Source organism: Macaca thibetana, chromosome 8 (assembly GCF_024542745.1).
Source record: "Macaca thibetana thibetana isolate TM-01 chromosome 8, ASM2454274v1, whole genome shotgun sequence".
Taxonomy (NCBI): Eukaryota; Metazoa; Chordata; class Mammalia; order Primates; family Cercopithecidae; genus Macaca; species Macaca thibetana.
This window is the reverse complement of record NC_065585.1, coordinates 128,069,356-128,092,391: the sequence shown is the minus strand read 5'-3', so window position 1 is coordinate 128,092,391 and position 23,036 is coordinate 128,069,356. Positions and strand designations below refer to the sequence as shown.

Below are 23,036 nucleotides of genomic sequence, written 5' to 3'. Positions count from 1 at the left end.
GTTTAATGTATTTAGTATCATTGTTTTTATGAGGGGCTTTACATTTTAGGCATGGAATTTATTTCATAGTATACTTTGAAATTCATAAAATTCCATACCTTCTCTGATCCAATTTTGTTCTTACCACAAGTATCAAATGCAAAATATTTCAATATACTGCATGATGTTTGCTCTGATAAAATTAAGGTATAGCAACATCTAACATTAGAATTCTTAAAATTATTACTGCAAGGGGATAGTTAAGTTTCTTATGGAGAAACAGTTCTGGTATTTTCAATGTAGAATTTAATGTTGATGTGTTTATGTGAATTCACTGCTTCCTTTATTAATTTTTATGAATAAGGAAATCCTAGCAAACTTAAAATTCATATTAAATCTTTGGAATATTAATTTAACATTTGGCAACAGTAATTCTTAAGTTCTTGTTATACTGATTTTATATATAAGTGAGATACATATGCAAGTTTCAGAAACAGTTGTTACTTCAAAGTACCCTTTTCTACCTTTAAACTAGAGAATAAACAGAGCAAAGAGACTGGCAAATTGAAGTAAACCCCTTTAAAAAAGTGACATCTGAATACGGCTACTATATTACCAATTCCTATATTAGAGCGTAAAAGTTTTACAAATTTTCCATTCATTTAGTAGAGGTATAGGGAGGGCTAGAGGACCTCTCAGGAGCCACCAGTGTTCAGGACACTCTGCGGGGTATAAACATGGTCAAAATGTGGATCTCTCCTCAGGGAAACTTTCTGAGAAGAGTTCCGGTTGATGAACACACAACCAAAAGAGTGTTACTGGAATTATTTTTAATGTGTCTTGAGAAAAAGTTTACTTAATTGAATATTGTAGTACCATCCACTGACAGCTTCTTTTTCAAAAAAAGTGTGATGTCAGAATAACTTAATTTCTCCATTTCTCGTTAGATAACTTTACACAAAAGATCTTTAGGATCTTCCCAGAGGTGAAATTGGTTTGGAATTTTATAGTATTTCTTTCTTTAATTTTATAGTGCTCTCTATCAAATATTTTAAATAAGTTTTTTGTTTTGTTTTGTTTTTTGTTTTTTGTTTTTTTTGCGAGAGTCTTACCCTGTCACTCAGGCTGGAGGGCAATGGTGCGATCTTGGCTCACTGCAACCCCTGCCTCCCGGGTTCAAACGATTCTCCTGCCTCAGCCTCCCAAGTAGCTGAGACTACAGGCACCTGCCACCACGCCCAGCTAATTTTTGTATTTTTAGTAGAGACGAGATTTCACCGTGTTGGCTAGGCTGGTCTCAAACTCCTGATGTCGTGTTCTGCCCGCCTTGGCCTCCCAAAGTGCTGGGATTACAGGCGTGAGCCATCGTGCCTGGCTACCTTTCTACTTTTGAATGTAATGAAAATTGTTTTCTGATGGAATGCTGATTACATTTTCTCTGGAGATACCATGATTTGCTGAGTTCTTAACTGATTAACCTCTTGGAATTTTTGCTTTCTTTATGGCATGTGTGCTCTATGCATTTTATATTTCTGATACAAATGGTGTATTTGTTTTATTTATTGTATAGCTTATTGTGCTTTTCTGAGTGCCTTTAAAGGTATTGGTGGTCTTTACTGAACTATCAGTTTGTAATGTAGATAAGGTGGTATAGTGCTTAACCTCTGATTTTTTGGTTCCTGGAAGCATTAATTGCCCTTTATATATTTTTAAATCTGATAAGTATGACAATATTAAATATGAATATGGGGAGGCTGAGGTGGGCGGATCACAAGGTCTGGAGATTGAGACCATCCTGGCGAACACGGTGAAACCCCGTCTCTACTAAAAATACAGAAAATCAGCCAGGCGTCACGATGGGCGCCTGTAGTCCCAGCTACTCGGGAGGCTGAGGCAGGAGAATGGCGTGAACCCGGGAGGCGGAGCTTGCAGTGAGCCGAGATCGCACCACTGCACTCCAGCCTGGCCGACAGAGCAAGACTCTGTCTCCAAAAAAAAAAAAAAAAAGAAAAGAGATATGAATGTGGATTTTTAAGATCGAATTTCCGACATGGAAGATAACTTTTCTACTAAATGCATCTGGCTGCTCGTGTTTGGTGTATCATTGGGTTTTGATTGAACTCCTTAAATATTAGAGTCTTGAAAAGTAAAGGCTTCTTTTCCGCTCAGAGACTGCTTTAAAAATATGAGAAGAACAGAAGGGGTCATGAAATTGTTTCTGTGTGTTACCAGTTGATACCTTCAACATGGACCTCTTGTTCTCATTCCTGATCCGCATGCTGTGAATTACTATAAGCAACTTATATTATGGCTATTTTGATGATTACCTGCTATCTGAATGTTTCTAGGGAGAAAATGTTGAAAGAAACAAAAAATAAGTTAAAAATATTAAATGAATGAACTCTTACTCTATTTAAGCTTCACTTTGGAATGAACCATTTTATTATGTATTGTTTAATGTAATGTACTATTTCTTGTATTTTTGGTTATAAATTGGTTATTGTAAAATATTAATTGAGAAACAATGGAGTGATGTCATAATTTGGAGATTGGCATATAGATTATGCCAGCTTGTTTATTATAGTGAGTTGCTGTAAAGTTAAGCCTTCGTAAAATATTAAGATAAAAATATAAGAAAGAAAAAATATAAGAAAGAGGAATGGGCATCTGAATTTACTATGACTGATTCTGTTAACTTCATTAATAGATGTGACCTGCAAACCTTTGTTTTTTATAAAGTAACAAGGATGGGTTTGTTTTGTTTTTGAAGATTCTAAGTTACAGATTTCTTTTTCCTTTTCTGATGTGATAGGTTTATGGCATCTTTGTCTCTATGTCCCATCCTTGTACCAGTAACAGACAAAGCCAACTGTTACCCACTCTTTACTGATAGGAACAATCTAGGCTTCAGAATCTTCTTCGCTGAATTTAAAGGAGCCACAATATCAGTTAATGTTCACAGAAACAATACATTCTTTACCATCCCTTCCTGAGTTGGCACTAAGGCATTTACTTTACAGCAAAACTACAGCCATCACACATCAATATAAGCTGTATTTTATATATACATATATATGATATATATGTGTGTGTATACACATGGACACTTTTTAGTGCTAGAGTTTGCCTTAAGGCCTTGAGAATGGGATCTGTCTTACTTGTGCCAAATTTGAGGACCATGAGATAATCTATCTTTTCATGTAATGTGTGTGTGTTTTTTTTTTTAAAGTAAATTTAGCACAATTCTTCTCTTGTAATACTCAGAAACATTAGGTAACTCTGAGATTTAAGATATTAATGAGATTTTTAAAAATTCCCACTGCAGATAATTCTTTTAGCAATGTGATCTGTGTTGTTGATAGATCATGACCTGAAGAAAAGGAAAAGAAATTTGAGTGTCTTATCATTTGTAAGATGCTGTGCTAGGAGTTTTCCACACATTGGCCTATGCAATTTTACAAACATCAAGTCTCATGAGATCTGATGCTTTTGTAAAGGGGAGGTTCCCTGTACATGCTGTCTCTTGCCTGCTGCCATGCAAGCCGTCCCTTCGCTGTTCCTTCATCTTCTGTCATGATTGTGCGGCCTCCCCAGCCACGTGGAACTGTGAGTCCATTGAACCTCTTTCCATTACAAATTACCCAGTCTCAGGTATGTCTTTATTAACAGTGTGAAAACAGACTAATACAAATACGTATAGCATTATCTCAGTTTTTGTAAGCGTTGTATTATATTCCATCTTATAGATATTTCTGTCCTCCTTTAACTACAGAACATTCCTTTTAACCATGAACTTTTTGACCCAACTTTCATTTTTCACTGGGAATAAGGAGCTGAGATCCATGCGCATAATTCTCTTCAGAAGACTGAAAGGGACACCTGAACAGAGAAGTTTGAATTAGGCCTTTGAGATCTATTTTAGAGACTCACTCACTTTCCCTGTGTTATCTCCCACGTGTTAAAGCTTCTACTGTTTTGTGATTTATTTATTTATTTATTTTTGGTGGGGGTCTGTGTTAAGAACTCTATGAAGGATAGAAGAGAAAATTATTCTTTTCTCCCCTAAAGACCTGAGAATTCTCAGATTATTTAGTACCAAAATTTTGTTTCTGAGAGAATTAAGTATTGTCTCTGCATTAGCTCATAACACATATTATTTTAATTAAGGTTTCTGTTTTTTTAATCACCTCATGGAAGCACTGAGTCTATAAGGACAAGCAGAGAACAGTTAATCTAGGCTGAGATGGGGGTCTTTAGCGTTGGATGAGGCTCACTTATGCCCACTAGCCTTTGCGTAAGTTTATTTAACATTTTTTAACATGCACTCAGTGACCAGGCGCGGTGGCTCATGCCTGTAATCCCAGCACCTTGGGAGGCCGAGGTGGGCGGATCACAAGGCCAGGAGATGGAGACCATGCTGGGTAACACGGTGAAACCCCGTCTCTACTAAAAATACAAAAAATTAGCCAGGTGTTGTGGCTGGATGACAGAGTGAGACTCCATCTCAAAAAAAAAAAAAAAAAAAAAAAAGCACCCTTTTAAGTGTACAATTAAATGACTTTCGTTAACTTTAGTGAGTGGTACAACCATCAGTAGAAATCAGCTTTAGAACATTTTATCTCTTCAGTAAGATATTTGTGCCTGTTTACAGTTAATCCCTATTCTTACCTCCAGGCTTAGACAACTGCTTATGTACTTCTTGTCTTTATAAATTTGCCTTTCTAGACATTTTATATAAACGAAAGAACAAAATGTGTGGTCTCTCGTGTCTGGCTTCTTTCAGTGAGTGTAATGTTCCGGAGGCTTATCCATGTCGTGGCAGTTACAACTTTGCTTCTTTTTGTTTCCCAGCAGTATTCCATTGTGTGGACCTACCACAGTTTGTCTGTTCATTCAACAGTTGATGAACATTTAGGTTTTCATGATATTTAAATTTGAAGTCATGCTTGTACAAATTTGTAAATTGCTTTGGACATAGTAATTTGTGAAATGCCAGATTATTATTATTTTTTGTTAAGGATATAATTACATAATAATTTATACATGAAACAGACTCTTTGGATTAGAATTGAAATTTCGATTTACTCTTCATATGTATTGAAAGTATAGAAATACAGCTATTCAGGCCATTATTAAAAAGACCAAAGAAAAAAAAAAAAAACGAAAACCACCCCCAAATTCTGAAAAGGATGCGTAGTAACGGGAACTCTTGTACACTCTTGGTGGCAATTTGAATTAGTACAGCCATGATGGAAAACAGTATAGAGATTTCTTAAAAAACTAGAAATAAAAAACTAGTATATAATATAGTTTATTTATATTCAGCAGTCTCATAATATTCAGCAGTCTCAATGATGGTCATTTATCCAAAGGAAAGGAAATCAGTATATCAGAGAGATATCTGTACTCTCATGTTTATTGAAGCATTATTCACAATACGCCCGATGTGGAATCAACCTAAATGTCCACCAACAGGTGAATGGATAACAAAAGTGTCGTAAATATACAATGGAATGTTATTCAGCTATAAGAAGAAGTGAAGTCTTGCCATTCACAGCAACATGGATGAGTCCAGAGGACATTGTGTTAAATGAAGTAAGTCAGGCACAAAAAGACAAACATCACATGTTCTCATGCATATGGGAGTGAAAAAGAAACCAAAAACCAGATTGAGCTCACAGAAGTAGAGAGTAGAATTACGCTTATTAGAGGATGGGAAAAGTAGGCGGGAAGGGAGGATAGGAAGAGGTTATTTAGCCACAAAATTATAGATAAGAGGAATAAGTTCTGATGTTCTGTAAGCAGTGTAGAGTGAATGTAGTTTTCACTAATATGTTACATATGTTCAAAAAGCTAAGAGAGAATTTCACATATTCACAGCACGAGGAAATGATAAGTGTTTGAGGTGATACATATTCTAATCACCCTGATTTAAATCATTACATATTGTATATAGAAATATCCCTCCATACCCATAAATATGTATAATTATTATGTGTCAACTGAAAAGGAAAAAAGAAAATACAGGACATTTATACACTAAAATATTATAAAATACTACAAAAATGAGTTAAACCCATAAGTACTGAAATGAAAAAATGAAGAGAGGCTGGTTAATGGATATAAACATGTAGTTAGAAGGAATAAGTTCCACAGTTCAGTCACTTGAACTTGTGGACTCAAGTGATCCTGTGGTCTCAGCCTCTTGAATAGCTAGGACCATATTCACACACCATGAAGGTCGACTCATTTTTTAAAAAATTTTTGTAGAGTTGGGGTCTCACTGCTGCAGTCCAGGCTGGTGAAGGAATAAGTTCTACTGGTAGGTAACAGAGTAGGAAGGTAGAATAAAAGTAGATAATTTAGTGTGGTATAGGAATAGGTTCAGAAATGAAGACTCTTAAAGAATAAAAGTAGAGATCTTGATTTTTTTTTTGCTTTGTTTCAGTAGTGACTAATTTCTATTATAGAAGTTTATAGTGACATGTATTTTTATACAAAATTTACTCCTAGAAATTTGCATATTATATATGTCTTCCAGAATATCAGGCCAGGTGCGGTGGCTCACGCCTGTAATCCCAGCACTTTGGGAGGCCAAGGCAGGTGGATCACCTGAGGTCAGGAGTTGGAGACCAGCCTGGCCAACATGGTGAAACTCTGTCTGTACTAAAAATGCAAAAATTAGCCAGGCATGGTGGCGCATGCCTGTAATCCCATCTACTCTGGAAGCTGAGGCAGGAGAATCATTTGAACCTGGGAGACAGAGGTTGCAGTGAGCGGAGATGGCGCCACTACACTCCAGGCTGTGTGACAGAGTGAGAGTTCATCTTAAAAAAAAACCAATCTGTTTTATTGATTTTAAAATAAATTCAAATATGTTAACACTATCCAGGTCAATTGGAAATATTTTTCATTCATTCTGGCTGTGCCGTGGGTGGCAGGAAGGAGAGAGCGCTGCAACAGTGCTTGGGGGCTCTGACCTTGAGACTCCCTGAGCAAGACCCGTAACACCCCTTGGGGCTCTGCCGTTGCTGGCATCTCTGAGTTTTTAGGTGCCGCTGCGTTCCCCTCATCCAGATGTCGATTTCCAAGTCAGAAGCAGGTCGGTGCATGCCTGGCCCAGCCACAGGCCAAGCATAGAGCTGCAGGGGACATGGAATCTGGGCCAGTAGCACGGGGCCAGCACAGCCTGCTAGGCAGAGTGGGCAGAATGAGCCCACCGAAGCCTGAGCAGAGGCGCCGCTGGCCACAGAGATTTCCGGCTAGCAAAGGGTCATGGAAAGAATCCTGTGTAATCAGCAGGCAGAGGGAGGAAATACATGTACAATAATCCACTCACTCATACAAGTCTACATTTGTTTCTGTATCTATCTGTAAAAAATATATGTATGTATATATGTATGTATGTAATATAGATACACACACACACACATATATATATATATATTTTGAGACAGAGTCTCGCTGTGTCACCCAGGCTGGAGTGCAGTGGCGTGATCTCGGCTCACTGCAACAGCCGCCTCCCAGGTTCAAGTGATTCTCTTGCTTCACCCTCTTGAGTAGCTGGGACTGCAGGTTCATGCAACCACTCCCGGCTTATTTTTGTATTTTTAGTTGAGACAGGGTTTCACCATATTGGCCACGGTGGTCTAACTCCTGACCTCGTGATCCACCTGCGTGGGCCTCCCAAAGTGCTAGGATCACAGGCATGAGCCACCGCTTCTGGCCTATATTCCTGTTTTAAAAGCCACAGATTAATATGGATGCCTCCAGCTCCTATCCAGTGTCACAAGATTCATTCTGGCCCTCCCCCTTTCCTTACTTGTGAGTTCTTTTCTGACAGTGATACCAAACCAGATGTATATTTATTTCTTCAGCTGTGGTGTACTCACAGAGTAACAGAAGTGATAATACATACCTTCCTGAGAAACAAAAATAAATCGAGTATGTTATTTGTCTACAGTTTCTTTTTCTCTTTGGCTTTAAGACTATCCAGCTAAATACTGTTTTCCAAAGTTATGTTTATGTTAGTAATGCAGTCAAGTTCAGTTGTTGAAGTTTGGTTTTCATTTTGGAACCATCCTCCCAACCCTGGCTGATCATTTAAAAATGTGTAAGGCAGAAGTCATTTTTGTGGTGTTTACTGTTGTGTTGTTTAAAGACAGGGATATGTTCTGAGAAATGTGTCATGTGCAAACATCGTAGAGTATGCTTACAAAAACCTAGATGGTATAGTTTACTACACACCTAGGCTGTATGGTGTAGCTCCTAGGGTGCAAAGCTGTGCACAGTAGTACTCTACTAAATATTGTAGGCAGTTGTAACACAATAAGATGTATTTGTGTATCTGACTACGTCTAAATTTAGAAATAGTACAGTAAAAATACAGTATAAAAGATAAAAAATGGTCCACCTGTCTAGCACACTGTCCATGAATGGAACTTTCAGGCTTGGAGGTTGCTCTGGGTGAATCAGTCAGTGAGTGGTGAGTGAGTGTGAAGGCCTGGGATGTTACTGTACACTACTGTAAACTCTCTAAACACTGCATGCTTAGGCTGTATTGAAAAATTTTTCTTCAGTAATCAATTAACTTTACCCTATATCACTTTTTTTAAAAGTTTTTAATTTTTTTAACTTTGTGACTCTTCTAATAACTGTTAGCTTAAAATACAAACACATTTTATAGCTGTACAAAAATATTTTCTTTATATCCTTATTCTATAAGCTTTTTTTCTGATTAAAACTTTTTTCTTTATACTTTATTGTTGAAAACTAAGACACAAACACATACATTAGCCTAGGCCTATGCAGGGTCAGGATTATCAATATCACTATCTTCCACCTCCACATCTTGTCCCACTGGGGGGCCTTCAGTTGCAATAACAGTTATGGAACTGTCATTTCCTAGGATAACATTCTTTTCTGGACACCTCATAAAGGACCTGCCTGAGGCTGTTTTACAGTTAATTTTAGAAAACAAATGAGAAGAAGTACAGTCTAAAGATAAAAAGTATAGTAAATACATAAAACCAGTAGCAAAGTTGTTTGTCATTATCAAGTATTATATACTCTACGTAATTGCATGTGCTATGTTTTCGTATGTTGGGTAGCCAGTAGGTTTGTTTACACCAGCATCACCACAAACACAGGAGTAATGCAGTGTGCTGCAGTGTTACCATGGCTACCCATCATTGTTAAACGGTAAGAATTTTTCAGCCCCATTCTAATCTTCTGGGACCATCTTTGTGTATGGAGTCTGTTGTTAAGTGATTAATGTCACTATGCGATACATGACTGTATTTCTGTGGGTTTTGGCAAATGCAGCCATGGCTCTACCACTAGTCACGAGTCGGAACGCTTCCATTATCCTATATGCTGTGTTTTGGAAGAAATTATTACAAGTTGTTTGATACTTAAAATTCAAAGAAAAATCTTTTCGTGAATTTTACGGATATTCTAGTCTAGTTTAAGGGAGAAATGTGTTTGAATAATCAGGCAGTTGGGATACTAAGAATAGGAGAGAGATTTCAGTTCTTCCTTTCACTATGATTTGAAATTTATTGCTGTTCCAGAGCATGGATTTGTTTTTCTAGCTTTTAAATAATTGATATTTTTCATGTAATAGATTGAGACTTTTAAAAGAAAAATAATTCACAAAATGTAATCAAATATAGTATATGCTCTTAAAATGCTACTTTTCTCGGTTATAATTGCTCTCTGCTTTTCCTAGTTTACCCTATAAGCAAAAAGAAAACAATTTAGAAGTGACAAAATTTTATGCTAGTTTTAACATTGATTAGTCTGGAAAGAGTTTTATTCCATGTACTTTTTTTTTTTTTTTTGAGACAGAGTCTGGCTCTGTCGCCCATGCTGGAGTGCAGTGGCGCGATCTTGGCTCACTGCAAGCTCCGCCTCCCAGGTTCACGCCATTCTCCTGCCTCAGCCTATCAAGTAGCTGAGACTACAGGCACCTGCCACCACGTCCGGCTAACTTTTTGTATTTTTTGTTTGTTTGTTTTTTCAGTAGAGACGTTAGCCAGGATGGTCTTGATCTCCTGACCTCGTGATCTGCCTGCCTCAGCCTCCCAAAGTGTTGGGATTACAGGCGTGAGCCACCGTGCCTGGCCTATTCTGTATACTTTTTAATCTCTTATATAGGACAGATTATATTTATGAATAGATCAAGGATAAAGGAGGAGAAAAAATTAGTAACAAAGAAAATTAGAGCATTCAGAATTGTGAAAAAATGGCTGAATTTTGCCAGAAATAACAGTGCAAGGCTCAGGCATGAGAATCCCTTGAACCCTGGAGGTGGAGGTTGCAGTTTGCTGAGATTGCACCATTGCACTCCAGCCTGGGTAACAGAGGGAGACTGTTTCAGAAACAAAGAAACAAACAAACTGCAAATTAAAATAGGATACCATTTTTGATTAATTTGGAAGTGTGTGTGCATATGTGTATACCATAAAGAGATATAGAAAATAAGAATGAATATCCTAATCTGGTGAGGGTATAGTGAATCTCACACTGTAATATATTAATAGATTGCAGATAGTGTTAGAATTTCACACTGATACAGTGTTTCTAAGGAAGTGTAGTCACGATAATGGAAAAGTACCAATTTGTCAAGATTGATGCAAAATGATGAGACTAATAGGCATTTTCTTTAAAAGTTTTTTTCCAGAATATTTGTAATGGGAAAATTACATATAGTTGGAATTCTACATTTTTCAACATGTGATTGTGTAAAAGTTATATTTTACATTGATTTTTTAATATTAAACATGACTGTGTGCCCTGAAATCTGTAGCACAGTGGTTCTTAATATTTAGAAAAATGACATATTTATATTTGCCTAATTCTGAAGGAATATAGTATGATAACTAGAAGTGTAGTACAAAAAGGAGTTCAGTTAAGCCAAGTTAAGAGTATGCATTCTTGTGTTTTGTTTGTTTTTTAAAGGCACTTGTAACTTACCTAGTCCTTTGTTGCTTAAATAAGAAATACTCCTCTGTGAGGAATTTTCATTTGTGATCAGCCTCGTAAATGAGTTTCATACTACATTGAAGGTGGGAAGCATGGGAAACAGGAGTACCAGACTCAGAAATCTCATTCCTTTCAGCATCCATGAAACTGGGGCTGGCTTCTTTGATTACTTAAAAGTAAAGTGAAATCTTTGACCCTTTACAGTTATTTACTGTTTTCATAGATAGATATTTGGTATAAATGGGATTTTTAAATAAGAAAAACAGTAAGATTATTGTAGAAATTCAAAGAGTATTAAAAGAGTGTGTGTGGTGTATGTCTGTGTGTGAGAGTGTGTTGTGCATGTATTTAATGAGAAAAGTATAAAATACTGAGGTAACTCATAGGTAAGTAACTTTCTTAGACCAATTCTCTTCTACACTCATTAGTGGATTACCCTGCTTGATTTCCACTCTTTTCATAGAGGGTCACAGTCTCTAAATATTTAAAAAACAAATATTCATATAGTTTTTATCTTATTACTTTAAAATGTTTTCAAGGCTCAAAAGAATTTATATAGTGAGTTAGTTCATTTGCATGTATTGGTAAATATTGGAGGCTTTAAATCTTATTAAATATATAACAGTTTTCTGTAAAGCAAACACTATTAAATTATCCTTAACATGGAAAACAACCTTACTTTGCTTCTCAAAATTAAAACTAAGAACAATTAGGAGAAGTCCTTCTGTGTCATTTTCTACTGTTTTAGGTATATTGATGAGGCAGAGAAGTAAGTTTTCATTTTCAGTTTAATAAGGTTATTATTTTACTTTGGAAATATATATATATAAAATATAAATATATGTAAAAATATGTAATATATATAAAGTACATTTCCAAAGCTATATATATATATTTAACCCAGACTGCAAATATATATATAGATTTATCTATATAAGTTATATATAAATATATATATTTATATATAAATCTAAATGCAAGTAATCTGTTTTGAGGTTAAGATCAATTTCAGTTGATGCCCTTTGGTTGTGGCAAAATTGTGTCTTTTAGAAAAACAAACACAGCCGAGTCATTAACTTATTTTTCTTTTTCATACAGTTAGCATGCATGCATATCTGAATGTTCTGTCTCTGCCGGTTACTATGCTCTTTGGCCAAGTTACTTTCGTTTCCTTCCTCCCTTCCATTTCTTTCCATTTATCTTCTTTCCTGTTCAGGTGGGTGCAGAGCACTGCAACAAGTCTTTTACCTTAACTCAGGGTAAGATGTCTACCTTGCCTTCTCTCTCCTTGGTGTGTATCTGCCCAGTCTCTGTGAGCCACTTTTCCTTTTTCACTTGAGAGGAGAGGGGAAAGAGATTGCTTTTCTCTCTGATTTCTAGAGGAGAGCTTGGTTAAATGGCACAGTTCAAGCCTTTCTCTCCTGACCACTGGTACTAGCTTGGTTTTAAAATGGCAGGGAATTTCTTTTTCTTGCAGGAACACAATGTTGTAGAGTTGTTAACTTTTCAGACTTGTTCAGGTAAAATGAATGATCTAAAGATAAGAGCCTTTTTTTTTTTTTTTTTTTTTTTTTTTTTGGTAGAGACAGGGTCTTGCTATGTTGCCCAAGCTTATCTTGAACTCCTTGGGCTCAAGTGATCTTCCCACCTTGGTCTTCCAAAGTGCTAGGATTAGAGGTGTGAGCCACCATTCCCAGCCTATAAGAGCCTTTTATACAGAAGCTACAGTGCTATCTCCTCCCAAACTTCCCTAGGAACAGAATATTACTAGTAGCCCAGCTCCACCTGTGCCGTCTCCCAGTTACTGTGCCTCCCAGACTAGCCGCCATACTGACTTTTACCAGAGTGGATCGGTTTTTCCTATTTTTGACTTTAAGTAGAATCATACAACACTCTTTTGTGTATAGTTTCAGCTTTGTATTTGTGGGGGTGGTTGTGAGATGGTAGTTTTTGTTGTTTTGTTTTCCTTTTGCTGTGATGTTTGGCTGGAGAAGAGTAGAGCAGTTATTATTTTGTTTTACTGGGCTTCCCCTTTCTTTGGCTTTTGGATAGCAAGAGCTAACTTTTCTTGAGCCTTTTTTTTTTTTTTTTTTTTTTAATGTCTGCCCCTATTGGCATTCTTGGATTGCTGACTTCTCTGTCAACTGGTGTGGGATATATAAGGCCAAAAGAAAACCCAACATTAGAAAAATAAATGTTTTTTCTATCTTTCTGGGAGCAGAAATATGGTCTTACTTTTCTATAAACTTGGATATCATTAGGAAAAAGAAAAAACATTTTATGCATTTATATGAAATTCAAACAAAAGGACTTTAACTCTTTGTAAATGTAAATTTCTGTGTTTAATTGCAGAATCTTTTAGCTGAAAAAGTAGAGCAGCTGATGGAATGGAGTTCCAGACGCTCAATCTTCCGAATGAATGGTGATAAATTCCGAAAATTTATAAAGGCACCACCTCGAAACTATTCCATGATTGTTATGTTCACTGCTCTTCAGCCTCAGCGGCAGTGTTCTGTGTGCAGGTAATTTATGTCTTTAAAAAATATTAAAAACTATTATCCATGGTTTACATATGTATTTTTAATGTTCATTTGAAGATAAATGTATGTAAGATAATTAAACAGTTGTTTAATAGTCAAATATAACTATGTGCATTTAAAAATAAGCTGAAAAATCATTGTATTTTAGAAAATGATATGGATAGGCTAATATTCTTTTATTGTGGGCATGTAAAATATTCATTGACCAGTTGCACATATAGTCATAAAACTGCTTTATCATGTTTATATCCTGCAGGTTACCTTGTAGGTCATTCAGTTATAGCTATGCTTAATGAAGTAGCCCCCTTAAATATAATCAATTTTTAATTTTTAATAGCACTCACTTTTACCTAGCATAAGTATAGCATAAGTAAAGTATAAATACTTGTCCAAAAGTATGCAACAAACACTTTTTTAAATGGAAATTTTTATTTTGAGATAATTGTAGGTACACATCTTTTACCCAGTTTCCTCCAGTGGTAACCTGTTATAAAACTATAGTACAAATTCACAAGTAGGGTATTGGCGTTGATACAGACAATGCGGAACAGCTCTATTACTGCAGGAATACTTCTTGCCATTTAAAGTCACACCCACCCTCCGTTGTACTTCTTACCTGTCGAATTTGACCTCTGACCTCTGGCAATCACTAATCTGTTCTCCATTTCTATAATTTTGTCATTTCAAGAATCTTATGTAAATGGAATTATATAGTATGTGACCTTTTGGGTTTGGCTTTTAAAAATTTGCCGTAATTCCCTAAAAAAAAGTCCAAGTTGTTATATTTCTCAATAATTAATTTTTCAAATTACTGAATAATATTCCATTATATGGATGTACTGCAGTTTATTTAACTATTCATTTGTTAAAGGACATCTGGGTTGTGTTATAGAATGATGTGAATTTCAAAGGGGCATCTGTTAAGTAACTGTGGTAGAGAAGTGGTCTTGAGATCTATTGTTACTGAGCCAGGAGAGCTCTGTAATCCATATGATAGTGGGCAGAGTGGACCAAAGAGATCTCAGGGTGACAACTAAGATGAAAAGGCAAAGAGGAGTTTCCACAAATATTTTTCAAGAAAAACTATTCAAATTATATTTCTGAGTAATAAATGAAGCCTCAGAGGGAGTTGTAGATGCACTGAGAAAGGCACCCTGTCATTTGCGGCCATCTTTTTTTTTTTTTTTTTTCCTCACCTGAATTACTCCTCCTGAGTCCTTCTGTGTCGTGTACTTCTTCTGTAACACTGCCGTAATCTTTATAATTGTATAGGATCTTTGAAGAGTTCATAGTTACAATTTAAAAATCATAGGACTTTCCTTTGTGAGACTTCCTTGCTTTTTTCTTTTCTTTTAAAAAAAAAGTGAAATTTTCTTCTAGAGTTAGCTTGCATTTAGATTCTTCAGTTGATTTTCCTTGCTTAAAGGCTGGTGAATGAGCTGTTGGCTTCCTTGTAAGCCCTTTTAGCAGATAATTCTGCTCTTCCTTCACACAGTCAGTTTATTCACAAATTTTGGAATTCAATTCTCACCTCCCTCAGTGCTAACATCAAACTCCTCGGCCAAATAAAGTTGTTAATTAAGACTACTCGATATAATTCTCACCTCCCTTAAGTGTTAACTCCAAACTTTTTTAAAAATCAAATTATACTGTAGGGAATATTCTTCATAATTGCTATCTCTTTTAGATGTATTCTTCTACAAAATTGCTCATCTCTTCCAGGGTTTATTACAAATTCTCAGAACGAAATATCCTCATCGAAGGATATTACTATGGATCAGGAGGCTTAAGAAGAAAATTCAGTGGAAGGGAAATAAAAAAACTGGTGTAGAATCAAGCAAGTTGCTTGTATAACAAAAGTTTTGGTGATGTGTTGAAGATTAATATATAACTGGACTCCAGTTAAATGAAAAATTGGTAAATTAAAAAATATTTTGAGAAGAATGATAACTTATTATATTGATATATTAGATATTAACCAACATCCATTCTGCCCCAACAAAATAAAATTATTGTTTATTTTGTGTGAACTATTGGGGACACTATGTTAAGTCATTTATACATACAGTATATATATAGATATATATATATAATCTTATGTGATTCTCATTGTGAGAGTTAGATATGAACAAAACTCGTTTTATAGATGAGAATGTTAAAGCTGAGAGGTTATAATTTTTCTAAAGTCACACAGCTAATAGCTGTTCAGGGTTGGGATTTGTGACTCCAGAGCTATTAGAATTTAATGCTTTTCTTAAGTGCACATGTTCCTTATTGTCCCTATTCTGTAAACTGTAATTGTATCTTGTTTTTGTGTTCCTAACCAAGATTGTTAGTGTTTTACGGCAGTGATCCCTCTGCCAGCATATCCTAAACTCGTATGAACATGAAAAGCTTTCATTCAGGGGTGTGTCTCATGATGGGGACTGGTGAATTGAATACAGCTGGCTAAAATCATGTGGAGAAGAGCGTATCACCCTTTTGTTTCATTACAGAGAGGTCACACCTCTCAGGGGTTTAGAGTGTGAAATTAACAGACAAGGTGAAACTTGGGTATAGATAAAATTACCCTTGTATATCACTTAAAGCGCTTGTAAGTATATTACTTTATTTGGGTTTGGTACTACAACCCTTATAATTTCCTGTTACCTTTGATAATATTTCTTCATGGCCCTTCATTTTTAAGTTTCCTTTATTTACTTGACTATGTGAACAAGGTATTTCACCTCTTTGTCAAGACTGGGGAACTGTCATGCCGTTCACATGTTCTTTTTCTGGTTTGGCTAACATGAGACATGTTTCGTTCTTGAGTGAATCATGACCAGTTTGGTATAAATGATGCCCTCAAGTTACTGCTGAGCTATGTAGTTTAATTTTCTTATATTTTATATTGAAGGCATATGATGTAACTTCACTGTGTTAACTTTCTATGTTTCTCTTCTTCAGACAGGATAATCCCAACATTTTTTTTACTGTTTACAACAAACATTCATTATGTATGTGACATTGTAGCATTCCTTGAATTCTTTTCTATGTTCTATATTTTTTCCATTTAAAGTCCAGCTGTAGTCTCTTCTTCTTTTTAATTTCAAGCTTATAGAAAATTGGAAGTAGTACAGTGGACACCTGTGCTAGCCTTTACAAAGATTCACTAATTATTAATGTTTTGCCACTTTGCGTTTTGCTCTAAGTATAGGTAAAAAAAATTCAGTCAAATATTAGCAAAAAACTACCTATGAGTTACATACATCATGGAATATTGTCCCTAAATACTTCAGTAATACATCTCTTGAGTTTAAGACTGTTTTGTGTGTGTGTGTGTGTGTGTGTGTGTGTGTGTGTGTGTGTGTGTTTTAAAGAGACAGTCTTGCTGTGTCACCCAGGCTGGAGTGCAGTGGCGCGATCATGGCTCACTGCTACCTCCGCCTCCCTGGTTCAGGTGATTCTTCTGCCTCAGCCTCCCAAGTAGCTGGGAGTACAGGCACCTGCCACCATACCCCACTAATTTTTTTTTGTATTTTTAGTAGAGATGGGGTTTTACCATGTTGGCCAGCTTGTCTTGAACTCCTGACCTCGTGATCTGCCTGCCTTAGCCTCCCAAAGTGCTGGGATTACAGGTGTGAGCCACCGTGCCCGACTAAAGCTATTCTTCTATAATTAGAACACCATTATAACTTTTAAGTAAATTAGTATTAGTTCAATGATAAAATCTTACTATGTAGTTTATATTTAAATTTTACATTTGTCTCCAAAATGTCTTTTATTTCCTTCCCCTACCCACATGCCATGTGAGATCCATTCGAGGTTCATCTGTTACATTTGATTGTTGCACCTCTTTCTTTTAATCTATAACATTTCCACACTTAAAAAAAAAGTCTGTGTTTTAATGATGTTGACTTTTCTTTTTTTCCCTGAGGAGTCCAAGTTACTTGCCTTTTATGGTGTCCCTTGCTCTGGATTTGTCTGATTGTTTCTTCATGATTATATTCAAGGGAAGAGTACGATATTGGTTAGTTGGAATACCTCTTATGGTATATTATTAGGAGGCCCATAATATTAGCTTGTTCATATACCAGTGCTGAGATTGATCACTTGATTAGGGTGATGGTTGTCAGATCTCTCCACTGTACAAGGATATTGTTTTCACTTGTATTAAGTATTTGGGGAGATAAGTGGCTTGGGAGGAAGGATTCAGGGTGATCATGTGAATATCCTGTTTCTCAGAAGTAATGTTTTACCCAGCACTTGTAGCATTCATTGATAATCTTTGCCTGAACTTGATATTACATTAGTGATCGTGAAATGGAGATTTTCAAATTCTGTCATTTCTTCTACATTCATTAGTTGTCATTCTTCTGTAAAGGTAAGCTTTGCCAACCTCACTTACCTTTTGTTTTGAGTATTCCAACCGAAAGATTCCTTTCATTCCCTAATCCATTACTAGGATTATTCTTCAGGTTCAAATTGTCCTAAATTTGACCAGTGGGAACCAACTCCTATATCATGGCATATCTCCTTTAGTCTGCTTTCTAGCACAAGATATTCTAAGCTTACTTTGTATGTTCTCTGCCATGGAAATGTAATCAGCAGTGTTTTCAAGGAGCCCTGGTTCCTCTTAGTAGAAAATGATATTTAGAAAGCAAAAGCTTAGCTACATGTACACTTTACTGCTGAGGTAGTGTCATTGCTTTGAGGCCTTTTTAGTGGACAAAGCTAAGAGATATGGTTCTGTGGGGATGTGCTTGTGTATGTAGATGTAGATATGTATTTTAAAATTACGACTTCAATTAGAAACGTATTACTGTAGCAGGACATTACATGTTTTCTTCTCTCTTTCCCTCATTCCATACTTTTATCTCCTTGGCCTGAGACATTAATACAGGTGTAGCAGAATCTGTCCTGGTCCATAAAGAAGTCGTCTAGGGTAGTTCTCTCATCCATAACAACTCAGTGAGTTGAAGCTGATGTGAATGCTTCAGTGAGTTGAGGCTGAAGTGGTATTATTGATGACTTCAGTGAAACTTAGTGATAAATTTCTTACCACCTGTTATAGATGGAATTGTTTCTTTCTAAAAAGATATGCTGAAGTCTTAACCCCCAAGTATCCCAGAATGCGGCCTCATTTGAAAATAGGGTAGTTGTAGATGTAATTAGTTAAGATGAGGTGATACTCAGGCAGGGCAGGCCTTTAATCCAATATGACTGATGCTATATCAGTGAAAGAGCGCTTTTTTTTTTTTTTTTTACTAAATTCTATTTTATTACATTGTTATAGACACACAGGGAGAATGCTTTGTGATGGCAGAGGTGGGAAAATGGAATAATTTAGCTGGAAGCCAGGGAATGTGAAGTATTGACAGCCATCACCAGAAGCTAGGAAGAGGCAAGGAAAGATTCTCCCCTTCAGTTTTAAGAGGGAGCATGGCCCTACTGATACCTTGATTTTGGTCTTCTAGCCTCCAGAACTATGGGTTTTGTTTTGTTTTAGCCATTCAGTTTGTGATACTTTGTTACGGCCACCCTGAGAAACTAATACACCACCTTTTACCTATTGGATGATTTTCACCATAGACAAAACATCCCACAGGGGATGCATAAACACAAGTCAGTTATCCCTCTGGGACAGCTCCCCCAGGTATCTGAAGGCCAGCCTCATTTTAGAGAGATCTCTACAGTGATCTGAGGGCTATATGCTTCCATAAACACTTGAAGGTCTCTTATAACCCGTTCCTAGGTATAGTTCATCATACCTAGTGTGGTATTGGAGCAAAGACAAGATAGTATTAAACTTTTGCATGAGAAGTCCAGCCCTGGGAATGTATGTAGTGCCCTTGTGAAGTTTTGCTTACAATCATTGAGGTCTCACAAACGGGAGCTTCATCATAAGAAACGCAGGTTGGCAGTGCCTTCAGTGTAGCCTCTTGGCTGGCTGGTAGACTTTGGTTCCTCCAGCTCAGTTTGATGAAGACATTGTGTCCACAATCCTAGACAGACTGGCAGGGAGTAGTTAGTCCAACCTGTCTTATTGCTATGGCACTAACAGGCCATCCGTTATTCCCTCCTGAGAAAGACTGAGCTATCGCCATGGGAGTGCGGCTGAGAGGAACATGAGAGAAAGGGTAATTGATATTTTGCGTGGAAGCCGGGGTCTTCCATTAACACTTCCATAAATTCCTTCTTAAGATTAAGAAGAATGACAAAGTTAGTTCAGACCCCACTGGTGGAAGATGGCAGATCCAGCAGTTGATGGTTTCAGAGAGCTGCACCACTATGTTTTTTCATGTGAGGAAGTCTTCAAAGGTGGATCTCAAAGACAGAAGATTTTACTATCCCTCCCTCTCCTTTACCTCCTAGGATCTGAATTTTCATCTTCACATACTAGAATTTTTGCTTGCCGTCATAAAATCAGGGTCTCCATCTGAGTATCTGTAACTTCATCTTTTCTCCAGTTATCCCCTGCTCACACCCACATTATTAGATGTTCATCTGGAGAGTTTTAGTATGAAAGATACAAGGGCCTTTCAGTGAAATTTATAGAGACTGATTACATCCTTCACTTTGGCCTCCGTAGGCCACTGCAGGAGGGCTTAGTGTGTAATACACTCAGCCAAGTGGTCATTATCCTTATTAACTAAGACCATGTCAGTAAAAGAAGAGAACCCAGTGACTGAACCCAGATTAAATTTGAATTTCCTAAGTCTTTTTTTTTTTTTCAAAGCTAGGCTGCCACCCAGGGGATATACTGGTTGAGTTTCCTCAAGGTAGCTGTCAAGTGGGGAAAGGAAGCATTATCCCGGGAATGGTCAGGACAGAATCTTGAATTTCCAAAATAGATCTGAATAATGCCCATGTCTCTTGTATTGATTATTTCTTAGGAAGCAGCCAAGAAGAGATGACCTCTTTCTTGGGATAGATGTGTTGAGTCACCAAACTGCCTTGTTAAGGTGTGTGGACAAAAAGAGGAGAGGAAGTCGAGTCACACATGTTTTCATGGTAATTTTTGAGGTGGCTCAAATGCATGTCGCAATGCTGGATGCTAGCAGATGTTAGGGCATGTGGAATGACTGCTGAATACTTTACCTGTTGGCTTATGTTTTGGTGGCTTTTGTGGCAAAAGGCACGGTATTATTAGACTGTAAAATAGTCTAGAAAGCCAGAAGTGTGACATATTTTAATTTAAAAATTCATAATGGAATGACTAGAGTTAACTAGCACAATGTACTCCAACACACTGTACTCTCACAGTGAGAGTCTTAATAGTAGCAAGGTGCCAGTGGTGGCCCCAAGGAAAGGACAAAGGCTCATTAAAGTCAGTTTGCTAAAAACAGTTGGGTATGATGCCTTCACTAGCATGGCTCCTGCCCTGCAAGGTAAACAGGCCGTTGTTTGATAAGAGTCTCAAGTCTGGTATTCATTGCAGCTTCTGCATAAAGTTCCACTAATGGAGCCAGGTAGCGCTGGTGGTGATCTGGTAAGTGTACGTTTAATCAGCAGCTTGATTCCCTATGGCTTATCAGATTACGGGTCCTCACTGTGGGCATCTTCGTTAAGTGACCTCTTGGTGACAGCTCGGCCTGTGTGATTTGTTGTCCGGAAGATTGATGTTTCAAAGAGAGGTATCTTTATCTCTTAGTCTGTAGTCTTCCAAGCAGCAGACCATATCGTTAGGCCAGTGGCAGTCGTCAGTGCAAATGTAGGAAGATTTGTCAAAGTGGGTCTTGGTCAGGACTGTGAGGACTTGACTGCCTTGAGTTCTGCCACTGAGCAGAACAACCACACCTGCTGTTGGTGTTACGCAGCTGTTTCTTCAACTTAGCAGAATCATCAGTAACCCAGGCCCAGGCATTTAGGGAACTTCTGTGAACTGAGGGCTCCACTGGGCCATTGACTTTGAGTTGGGTGGCAGAGTTAGGGATAAAGTTTCCCACAAGAGATGGCTGCTGTTTTTTAATGTAAAACTGATGGTTGCACTTTGGGAGGCCGACGCGGGCAGATCACGAGGTCAGGAGATCAAGACCATCTGGCTAACACAGTGAAACCCCGTCTCTACTAAAAATACAAAAAATTAGCCGGGCATGGTGGCGGGCGCCTGTAGTCCCAGCAACTCGGGAGGCTGAGGTGGGAGAATAGCGTGAACCCGGGAGGCGAAGCTTACAGTGAGCCGAGATCGTGCCACTGCACTCCAGCCTGGGCGACAGAGCGAAACTCTGTCTCAAAAAAAAAAAAAAAAAAAAAAAAAAAAAAAAAAAAAGGATAGTCAGGTCAGCTGCACTCTGAAATATACCATTTCCACAAGCAAAGACTGGTGGACACTTCATACTTTAGTCATCAGATCCCAGTAGACCAACCCCAAAATAGAGATATTAGGCATTTATTTGTACTTGGTGGTCATGTCAGGCTGGTGCTGTCCAGAAATCAAATTGGGGTTGGTACGTGGAAGACAACTCATGTTGCCATAGGCATTAGTCAGCACAGTTATCAGTCATGGAGACTGTAGTTTGAAGCAGTCATTAGGTTTGTCTGTCCCCAAAGATACAGGGTGTGGTTTATTGGACATTTGCAGTGTAGCCTGTTGGATTGTTTCGTTTTCAGAGGACACTGATTTGTGGGCTGGTCTATATAAATGATGAAGAAGAATGCTCCAGTGGGAGATTAACTTATTTCAGTACCTAAAGAGTTCAGTAAGGTGTTGGGCCTTCTTTTTGGGGTCAAATCTGAAGAGATAACAGTTTTTCTTTCACTGCTTGAGAAATTGAGTGTTTGTAGTCTGTTCACATAGTCCCAAGAAATTTTATTTGGTGCTGTTGAGATATTGATGCCAATCCAGTTTTCTTACTTTGAATGTGATTTGTTTTTTTGCCTTGCTGGCCAAAGTATATTTTAAATTTTTTCACTAAAGGCTGGTAATTTTGCTATACTACGTCTTACATTTGACTATTCTGGGTTGCCTTTTTCAGGAACGCGAATAACTCTTCAATATGTATATAGGGACTTTATTTTTAGAAATGTTATTGTATCGTAGTTTACAATACCAGTTCTCTTTCATTGTTTTTTCTACCTCAGGGACTCTAATTCTCCATGTTTAATCTTTTAAAATCTACCCCATTCCCTCTTAAACTTTTATTTTGTTTTTGTTCTCTTACCTGCTTTTAATCCTATTCTTAATGTCCTTTATTTATTTTCAGTCAACTCTATTTTTCTTTGAAGACTTTGTAATGCAGACATCATTTCTACATGGATTCTGTTTTGCTTTTTTGAAACATACTGGTTTCCTGAGTCTTACTAACTGTGATGTAACATCTTTCTGTTTTTTTATTTCCTTCTATTTCTAGTTGTTTAATTTCTGATTTGAGATTTTCTGTCTTCAACTGCTTGTTTAATGATATTTAGTTTGGAGTATTTTGTTTCAGTTTTCTCTTCATAATTTTGTTTTCAGGGAAATTTTTTATGAGTTGAAGAATTTTGATTCTTTCTGATTTCTTTTTGTAGTAGCCTTGTGTAGATGCTATTGATCATTTGCTGCTTCTTAAA

At 37.0% G+C, this 23,036-nt stretch overlaps 1 protein-coding gene across 9 annotated transcripts in view; it reads left to right on the top strand.

Moving 5' to 3' along the window:
* Positions 1 to 23,036, top strand: part of TUSC3 (tumor suppressor candidate 3) — a 231,473-nt gene that overhangs the window by 67,840 nt on the left and 140,597 nt on the right. For all 9 annotated transcript variants that reach the window (XR_007728365.1, XM_050802176.1, XM_050802174.1 and 6 more), the window contains one exon: positions 13,318 to 13,487. Coding sequence is in view for 8 of the 9 variants with exons in the window: in XM_050802174.1 (XP_050658131.1) it covers positions 13,318 to 13,487 (170 nt within the window). In the remaining variant the exon portion in view is untranslated. The remainder of the gene's footprint in view (positions 1 to 13,317; positions 13,488 to 23,036) is intronic.